Here is a 10,168-nt window from a genome sequence, read left to right as displayed (position 1 = left end):
CCCCCATGATGCTCTGGGGAAAGGGCCACGTGGAGCCTACATCCCCCATCATGCCCTGGGGGAAGGGCCACGTGGAGCCTACATCCCCCATGATGCCCTGGGGGGAAGGGCCACGTGGAGCCTACATCCCCCATCATGCCCTGGGGGGAAGGGCCACGTGGAGCCTACATCTCCCATGATGCCCAGGGGGAAGGAGTCACTTAGAGGCTGTATTTCCCATAATGCCCTGGGGGAAAGGGCACTAGAGCCTACATCCCCCATGATGCAATTGTGCCGGGACAGCTCCCGTGATGCTGCGAGGCCTAAATGCTGGTTGCTGATTGGCCCGGTGCTCCCGGAAGTGTCTGAGCCTGGTGGGCGGGCTGCGGGGAGTCAGCGGCAGCGCTCGGCGGGGACCATGGTGAGCAGGGGGGATGGGTGGGTCCCGCCAGCCCCTTGGGGGAGGAAATTGGTGTGGGCTGGTTTCCCTTCAGCCCGGCGGCAGGCGGGACGTGGACGTGAAGGGGTTAATCCCCCCTGCTCAGCGGGGGAGGGCGCGAAGGGGTTAATTCCCCCCCCGCCAGCTGGGGGAGGCAGGCATGAGTTTGGAGTGGAGGGTTAATTCCCCCTTGGGGCTTTCCCCGTTGCTGGGCGGTGCTGCGCTGCTGGAGCCGCAGCGTTCATGGGATGATTTAAACCCCAGGACCTGGGCACTGGGGGTCCAGAGGCTCCCACGCGCAGGGTTAACCCCAGTGTCCAGGCCAGGTTCCAACCCTGTTCATGACATTCTGTTTCCCCACCATGGATCCAACCTCCACCCCCATCACCCAGTTGCTCTTGGTTGAGGGATTCCCCCTTCACTTGTCTTTCAAAGTATAGTTTAGTATTGCAGAATGGCATCCATGTTCCGCCCCAGAGGTGGCTGCCTTTCAGCGATGAAGATCAGCACCTTAGGAGTCTCATAGGTGAACATGTTGGTGCTTGAATCATAGGATTATATTGGCCTCACAATGAGGCTGTGTTAATGTTGTGTTGAGGTGAGGAATTTGAGCATTCATGAAACACAAGGTGTGAAGATTATCAAAATAAATTGAACTCAGGAGTTGATTGGGCAGGGGCCCTAATTATGTGAATTAGAATTGGCCAGGATAGGGGAAGTTAACATCCCTGCTCTTTCAGAAAGTGACTTGGGCTCATTAATAATCTCAGGTGCTCAGGACCTTGGTTTTCCATATCATTACCCCAAAAAAAAAAAAAAAAGACACCCCAGTAGCACAGTGCCTCTTAACACCCTTTGGGATCAAAGTCAGTGCTGACTGCAGTGAATCACCACCAATACTTCTGACAGCTTCCTGGGTTTTCCTAGATGATCTCCCATCTACTTACTGATCTGCTCTGACTCCGCTTAGCTTGAGATTTCTAGGATCATAGCACAGGGGACATTGCTGTAGGCTCTGAGTAAGAGTAACTGCAGTGACCCACAAGATGATGAGCATCTCACAAAAACATGATAAGAAATCTGTCGCTATTTCAGAGCAAGAAGGGATGGATTTTATCACGGAGACATTTATGGCAATATTTTTGCCAAGTATTTTTCCTTCTTTGGCTTTTGTTCCAAAACTACAGTGGTGTATCTTCATGGCCAGGAGCTGAATAAACACTGCAACCTTGAAAGGATACATAAAACTGCATTATTTATTTGTACTACCATAGCAGGTAGGAGTGCTAGTTATTGTAGCCCCTAGGATTATTTTGCTAGCTGTTATATCCTACTAATCCAGCCAGCTGTATCAAATAATCTGTTTCTCTTTCTGAATTAATCTATTTCATTCTTATATTTTATCAGAATTAATTCCTATGAAATTAGGATGTGTTGAAGCATATGATATGTGTTTCGTAATAATTATACATAGAATAAGTTTTGCTGAAATGCAAGAAGCCTACTGGCCTGTATCCAGTAAGATCCGCTAAATAGCTAAAAGTATAATCAGTTAAGAGTAAATCAGCATAAAAGCTGGCAACCTTTGGCACAGATAGGAATGGTCCCTGAACTTTGAGGAACCAAAGGGAGGAAATACACACAACACTGAACGGATTTATCCAGTGTCTGCAACTGGTTGGTAACCGCAGGGTATACCACAAACCTGGAAGTCACCAAGAGAGCCTAGGTTGGCAGTTTTTGGAGTGAGATAATCTGTAGAGAGTAAGTGTCATAATCCACTAACCTATAGGATAAGATTACCCATAAATTTCTTAGGTACAGAAATAAGATTTGGGTATAGTAGGTTGGGCCTGAATTGCATAGCGTCAGGATCCTATAAAATACCTTGTAAGGATATCATAGGGGGCTTTTAGCTCTTTCCTTTCTTTGTCCTCCTATCTTCTATAGACTATCCTTTTATCTACCTATCCGTCTATCTTCTATCACGCTTTCAGCTTAGCTTGTGTAGTGTAGTAGAACTACTCAACATTCCTAACTACTGGGGAAGCCAATGCTGGCATCATTGTGTTATCAGGCATACCAGGAGTGAGGCTGGTCCTTCACCTCCTATTATCGGGTCCTCAAGGAAGGGTGTGAGTATGTTAAGTTAAGGTACTTATAATAGGAATAACAAACGAGGAGTCTTTGTGGTACCTTAGAGACTAACAATTTTATTTGGGCACAAGCTTTCGTGGGCTAAAACCCACTTCATCAGATGCATGCAGTGGAAAATACAGCAGGCAGATATATATATATATATATATATATATATACACAGCACATGAAAAGATGGGAGTTGCCATACCAAGTCGGGGGTCGGTTCTAATGAGACAATTCAATTAAAGTGAATTGTAATGTATTATGATAGCCCACTTTCACTTTAATTGAATTGTCTCATTAGAACCGACCCCCGACTTGGTATGGCAACTCCCATCTTTTCATGTGCTGTGTATATATATATATATATATATCTGCCTGCTGTATTTTCCACTCCATGCATCTGATGAAGTGGGTTTTAGCCCACGAAAGCTTGTGCCCAAATAAAATTGTTAGTCTCTAAGGTACCACAAAGACTCCTCGTTTGTTTTTGCTGATACAGACTAACACGGCTACCACTTTGAAACTTATAATAGGAACGTTACCACCAGGAGTTTTGGAATTCTTTTACTGTTTTGCAGTCATAAATTTCATAGCATTTATTATTCTTTTGTTAATCTCAATAAAGTGTTTATCAATTTGGTATTGTCCTCAGTGTAAGTGTCTTTGCCAAGCACCCCGAGAGTCCTCTCCCGATATAGAACTCTGAGTTCACGGACCCTCTAGTCTGAACTGGGCAAGAACCTATAAATCTTCTGGTCAGATGCGATCAGTGGCGAGCCAGATCAACTAACCCATCAAATTCAGGTCAACGTTATGGACCAGGTCCCCACTATACTAGGTGCTGTAATATTCCCTTGTACTTTAAATGTCATTGTGCCATTTATACTGACTATAAGTCAGTTGGAGGATCTGAATTGTTTTGACTTTTTACTCTCCTATATTCCAGGCTACAGCAATGGACCAACTGGTGGGATTTGGCCTGGTAGCCTTTAGCCTCCTCCTTTTTGTTTACTACACCATCTGGATTATTATACTGGTACGGATCCCCGCACATACTCTGGTTATTGCAGTCTCAATGGCTTCACTGTTGTGTGTGTTTGTTTGTTTGTTTAGACTTTCTTTAGAGGTGTTACTCTGTTTGTCTAGGTATGTGTAAGCTGAAAAGCAATTACTAAAAACTCCTTCTTGCCCAGTCTGCCATTTAAAATCTTGATCATTTGAACCTTCACCCAAAGGTCAACCACAAGGAATAACTATAGGGTTATCCGTTGCAGTGCACCCTGTTGGGTAGGTGCACTGGTGTGGATAAAGCAAGAACTGCTGCATTCCACACATTTGAACCTTCACCCAAAACAGTTCTGGGGTTTTCAGAAAAGGGTTGTTCTCCCATTATTTTTCATTTCCATGCCCCATCTGTTTTCTGGTTTGCATGGGAAGTGGCAGAACTGAAATACGAGAGTCCATTCATGCGGGATCTTCAGCCCAGTAAAAAGCAGGAAATATAGGAAATCATACAAGGAAGTCATCTTTTTTTGTTTTTGTTTTTTGAGCTGTCCAGGCCAGTTTTTCAGACTTGAGAGGTTTGTTAAAGCTTTGGATTGGCATCTAAATCCCTGGCAGCTTCCAGTCCAAGCTCTGAACGTTTTTGGGTTCCCCCTCTGAATTCAAAAGTTTATTGTTCTGCTGTTACAAACCCTGTATAGTTTGTACACTCTCTGAACGTTAGAGCGCTGTATTAGGGCTGTAAATATCGGTTTAAAAAGTTAACTGGTTTAAACGATTAAAATTATATTGTTTAACCGGTTAACCGTTAGCCGAGGTAGCTCCGGTGGGCCTGGCCGAGCCGGGGCTGGCGGCTGGCCGGCCCAGCACGGGGCCACTGAGGTTAACGGTTAATGTTGGTTAACCGGTAAGCCTAATGCTTACCGGTTAACTTTATACATCCCTATGCTGTAAAAGGGGTTATCTGGTAGCAATGGGTATAGGTGCAAAGTGTTCTGCAGCGTTTAACTACACCTGCAACACCTTTGTGAAGTGGCGTAAATAGTACAGTGACTTTCCAAGCGAGGGAAGCTGAAACCCTCCTGGGGATAAGCAGTTTGTTCAGTCCCAGGCAATGAGGGAATCTGAATTAGATCCCCTGAGGTTTTTTGCTCCTATGCTCAAGCCACTAGACAGCAGCACTTCTAACATCCCCGGTGTCACATGCTTACTACGCTACCATGGATACTTGTTCAGCTGCCCTTTGCTCATTACATTCTCTGTCTACAGCTGTAGCTAAAGTCCCTCTTGCACGCTAGTCTAGGTTATTGAGCAGGCATGTTCTCTCGTTACTTGGGGTTCGTTTTCAAGCCTACGGTTAATTGTAGCTCTGGAGGTTAACTGTCCTGGCACTGCAACCATAAAGCTTCGGGGGCTAGAGAGTTGTCTTTGCATTGCCCGACTTAGTGGTGCCCTTCGCTTTTGTTTCCTGCAGCCCTTCATTGACAGCGATCATGGGATTCATAAGTTCTTCTTGCCCAGAGAGTATTCGGTTACCATTCCTGTCATCGCAGGGCTCCTTCTGGTGCTGTTTGTAGGTGAGTCACATTCTGATCTCTTTAAAAGTTGGTCACTGTTTCATCTGATTGCTGACAGCAGTGAATGGCCAGCATCTAAAGCTCATGTGGTGGGAGCTTCCTCACAGCAGTGCCCTGTGTGTGACTGTGATTCCACCAGTGTGAGCTTTTGCACAGTGGAATTGCCTCTCTCTCCTTCTGTGATGAGGTTCCATTTCTCACAGCAGTGTGTTTAAAAAGCCACCGCAGCTGCGGTGGCTTTTTTGTTTTACTCAGTCTCTCTCTCTTTCCTGTGTTAGGGGTCTTTGTAGTGATTGTGATGTGGAAGAACAGAAAACCTGCAAAGAAATCAGACTGAAGACAGCAGGATGGGAGAGGCAGGAGAAGGTGCCTGGCCTGGAGCGTCTCAACAGGGACAAGACTCTCACCTGCAGAAACAAGAGCACACTCCACTCTAAGACTCTGTCACATGCTTGAATGGACGTTGGACTTTGCTGCGCCCTCTTTCCATGATCCCTACCCTGAGACTCGTATCCAGCTATAGTTTACAATGTACTGAACAAAGGGAAGTGAAACTGTCTGACCCACAGGATTCCTCTAGTGAGGGACCAGAACACCAGCCCTGCTGAACTTGTACCCAGGTTAGGGATAATCCTAGCAGACTGGTGGCTTTGGACTCTACAGTTCTTGCACTGTGTATCCTGTGCTAAGGTGACACTGTTCTGGCACCAGGCAGTGCTAGTGAGCAAAGGGCTCAGACTTCAGTGACTTTCCTCCTCTCTGCTGCAGACGCCTCCTTTACTTGGTTTGTTTCTTTCATTTTTTAACTGGTTACTTTAGGATTTTTTTATAGTGGATCCAATATGTGAAAAAACAAAATCATGGATAAAAAAGCGCTCCTCTCTAAGGCTCAGAGGACAGGTCGGGGAGAGATCCCCCTCGCCACTTACCTACTGGAGGAGTGGTGAACCATCAGCATCTTGTACCAACAGTGTTACTGTCGAGGGGTCTCATTCCACCCCAGTCCACCTGCTCTTATGCACACACAGGCTGTCTGTTCTGTCTTAGTCAGGGGAACGGTGGCCTGTCCACCATGCATTGCATGTTACAGGGAAGCCACAAGCTTTATAGCCTCCTTCACGGCCCACTGTGCAGAGGAGGTAATGAAGAGGTGAGGTCCTCTGCTGTTGTGTAGAAGGTGCACCACTGTTCTCCATGCTGTTCTATTCTCCACAGTGTGCATGCATTCAATGGGGATGGAGAAGAAAGTCCTGCTCTGCTGAACAGCAACTGAGGAAGAAGGGGAGAGGGGCTCAGATACTGTCCTGATAAATGTGGTATTAATACTGGTCCAGTGAAGCCATTGGTTCTGCTTTATACTTTATTTTCCACGTTCCTGGTTAGCATAGGACTGTGAGGGGGAAGAGCATGCAAGCTGCCTGGAGCCGTGCTCTTTCTGCGCCAGGCAGGGCTGAAGCAGCAGGGTGTTTTCACGCCTTAGCATGCTGACTTGCTTCAAACCCTGTAGGTAGAGTCCTGGCAGCTCTGTTTGAATGTGAAGAACTGGAGTCTCAATAAATATTATGCAGTATCTCTGTCTATGTTCTTCCACTGCCCCCTAGGTGTGCGGGGGGGTGTGTGCGCGCGCGCGTGCAAAGTGACACTATGGGAAGCAAATCTTGCCACCAGATCAATGAATCAGAAAACAGCCTGCATGTAACCTTAGGAGCACTGTGCAGCCTCTGTGAAAGCCTTGCTGGGATGTGACCGGTTCTCGCTCCTGTCCTCATTCTGCTGTTGAGTCCTGTATTCTACCATGAGCTGCTGCATGCTAGAGAGCTGGGTACGTGACATGGAGACCCCTCTGGAGCAGGGTGATCAGGCATGATGCCAAGGGGCAGCATGTTGGGAATGGGGTTGAGGGTGCAGATTTGTAGTTTCTCTAGGATCAATCAAGGGTTGGTCAGTTAAAGTGCAGAGATGCCATAGCCAAGGCTTGGGTTCAGGGGGTTAGGTGCTTCGTGGCATCTCTCATTTTCCTGAGCCGTCTGCTAACACTCTTGAGCTGTCGGCACTGGGACGCCATCAAAGCTGGGTTCTTGTTCCAGCAGCAGTGGTAAGAACTGCATGTGCTATTTCCTCGGTCTATGAAGGCCCTGTTGCCCGGAGCAGATGCTAGCACAACTCCAGGGAGCCTTTCTGCAGTATCACGCCAGAGCCTGTCAAAGAATTAACCAGCCAAGAAGCAAACCTGATAACAGCATCTTACGAGACAAATGGTAAAAGAACAGAGTGGGGCCCAGGGCACAAAACTCCAAGGAGGACATCGGCCAGCTGCCAAACCCAAAGGGTCATGAACCAGCTCGCCAGCTTGCCTTAGACAGACATGCCTGGTTTGCACCTACTGCTGTGACTCCATTAAACTGCAAAAGGAGGGGACTCTTAGGTACTGTGTGAAAGTCCCCTGTGGTATAACAATGATCTTTAATGGCTCCCTTTTACCTGCTCCCCATTGGCCAGGGCCAGTGCAGAAGGCCGCTCTCAGCCAAGACCGGGGCCGCCCATATGCTCTGCGCTGGAGGCTCTAATATTCAGATCGCTCCTGGCTCCCCATGTGCCTCTGCTCCGGGAAGCCTCGGGGTGGCTCTTTCATCTCTTTCCTTCTGCCCCACGTGCAGCTGCTGCTCTGGCGCTTTCCCACTGGGGTTGGGCTATAGGGGGAGAACAGCAAGATTCCAGCCAGGACATTTCTATTTCGAGCCCTGCGGCAAAGGGGCCCTCGCTGCACTGTGTACCCGCTCTGCTGCCAATGCCCTCCCCGCAGCGGGCCAGTCTGCTGGGACTGACCTCTTCCCTGGGCCGAGTGAGCCCTGGGTCAGAGGTGGTGGGGGTTGGGCTAGTCTAAATTCCCCCGTTTCCTTTCTACACCACCTATTGCTCCAGCTCTCTTGCTTCCCACTCGGGCTGCTTTCCTCAGCACTTGGAAATATGAGACACGGCAGCAGCTCCCAGGAGTATGCGGTCACTCCACCCCCGAGCGCTTTGGGGAAAAAAGGAAGCAAAAGCTCATCTCTTAGCAACTCCAGGCACCTTTCCTAGCCTGCCAGCCCTGGAGCTGCTGCTGCTTCATTTCCTCCCACCCACCTTCGGGGATCTGCTGCCTCCAGCTTCCACTCCCTGTGTCTTCTAACCCCAGCCACCTACCCTAGGATGCTGCTGGAATAATCCCAGGGATTCTGCTTGCGTCACTGGAAGAAGCCCAGGGACTCTCTCTCCCAAGCATTTTCACTGGAGAGGCTCACGGATAAGGGCAAGTATGAACCCTGTGTGGAGTCTGAACTGAGAGAGAGAGAGAGAGAGAGAGAGAGAGTGTGTGTGTGTGTGTGTGTGTGTGTGTGTGTGTGTGTGTCAGGATGGCCTGTCAGTCAGGAGAATGGTTCAGCTGTCCAATGGGGCTGGTGAGCAGGGGGGAGGGACTGTGGGAGGCAGCCTGTCCTGCTGGAATGAGCACAGGACCCAGAGACTGCTGCTTGCCAGCGAGTGGTCCAGTTTAGTGTGAAATGTCCCAGAAGAAGGGGATTTCCCGCTCTTCTCCCAGGAGCCTGCTGCCTTCTGCTCCCCCTGGAGTGCTTCTGCCAGGGTCTTCACGGGGTTACTCTAGCACAACGGGTTTAAAAGAGACACCTCTGTCTCTCGCCAAAAGGGAAGGCAGTTTTTTCCCTCCTGAGATGTTCTAGAAGGTACAGGGCCGAAGGCTCACCGTGGGTGAGGTGTCTGCTCCTTCTTCAAGCAGGAAGGAGCCCTGCCATGCTCGGGGCCACCAGCTCCCCTGTGGGTTGGAGATGTCTTTGGAGCAAAGTCTGAAACAGCTCAGCAGCGCCAGTCAGTTGAGCTTTAGTCATAGCAATGTTAACGCCCTTATTGCTTTAGAAGCGTGGCAGAAGAAATGAACACCCATGTCTATTGAGCAAGCCCCTGTGCTCTCTCCCAGCTCTCCATGTGCGGCATGTGTTGAAAGGAAGATGAGATTCTGGGTTCCTTGTTGCCTGTTGCTTTCTTACCCTTCCTGCTAGGGTGTGGCCCAGCTGCTCAGTTTAACTGTAGCATGTTCGGGGACTTCCTCTGGCAAAGGCTTAGCAAGGACTGGATGAGGTAGGTTGAACCTCAGAGCCCTGGCAGAGGGAGAACTGCCGGGCATGAGCTCTGCTGTGTTAATTTCAGTGGAATAAGTGGGCCCAGAGAGTCAAAAGGGTTAGTGTGACCTTGTCACTAATTAGCACTACTTAGTGAAATGCAGTTCAGGGTTTCAAAGACAGAGATTTCGGCCTATTTAGTCCCATGACAAACACCCTCAAAAATGCATGTCAAAGTTTGGAGGTGTATTGATTGGAATACGCAAGAGAAGAACGGAGAACAAAACGCACAGCATTTTCAAAGTGAAAAGGGGAGATTCTGCAAAACAAACAATCCAAACTTACCAAAGTCCCTTTTTCAGAGAGGGTATCGCTGATACGTGAGAAATGATTGCTATTTTGGAAGGATCATTACTGAAGATGGAAGATGGGATGTCAGCACCAGACTAGCAAGAGCGGAAGAGACATTGTGGAGCAATAAACATCTGGTGAGAAGGGACATAAATCTGAAGACTAAATTCCGACTCTTAAAAGCTTACATTTGGTCTATGTTAAATGAAAGCTGTGAAATATGGACATTCAAACAATCAATGATAAACTACAATCCTTCAAATTGTGGGTCAGAAGAATTCTGAAAATCTCATGGCTAGACCATGCAACCAACAAAAAGGTATTGGAGATGATTGGAACTCAGCAAAGGGAGGAGGGATAGCTCAGTGGTTTGAGCATTGGCCTGCTAAACCCAGAGGCGTGAGTTCAATCCTTGAGGGGGCCATTTAGGGACCTGGGGTAAAAATCTGTCTGGGGATTGGTCCTGCTTTGAGCAGGGGGTTGGACTAGATGACCTCCTAAGGTCCCTTCCAGCCCTGATATTCTATGAAACCCTAGTTAGAGATCTTATGAAAAGGAAAGATTTG

The 10,168-nt window shown here is 48.2% G+C and overlaps 1 protein-coding gene across 1 annotated transcript; it reads left to right on the top strand.

Moving 5' to 3' along the window:
- Positions 1-259: 259 nt before the first annotated feature.
- Positions 260-6,709, top strand: DPM2 (dolichyl-phosphate mannosyltransferase subunit 2, regulatory). Its single transcript, XM_054007364.1, has 4 exons — positions 260-400; positions 3,507-3,596; positions 5,037-5,139; positions 5,418-6,709. The coding sequence occupies exons 1-4, from the start codon at positions 260-262 to the stop codon at positions 5,474-5,476; spliced, it is 393 nt and encodes a 130-aa protein (XP_053863339.1). The 3' UTR covers positions 5,477-6,709.
- Positions 6,710-10,168: the final 3,459 nt, after the last annotated feature.

This window comes from Malaclemys terrapin, chromosome 17 (genome assembly GCF_027887155.1).
Source record: "Malaclemys terrapin pileata isolate rMalTer1 chromosome 17, rMalTer1.hap1, whole genome shotgun sequence".
NCBI lineage: Eukaryota > Metazoa > Chordata > Testudines > Emydidae > Malaclemys > Malaclemys terrapin.
The sequence above is the reverse complement of the archived record's forward strand: the minus strand, read 5'-3'. Positions and strand labels throughout refer to the sequence as shown.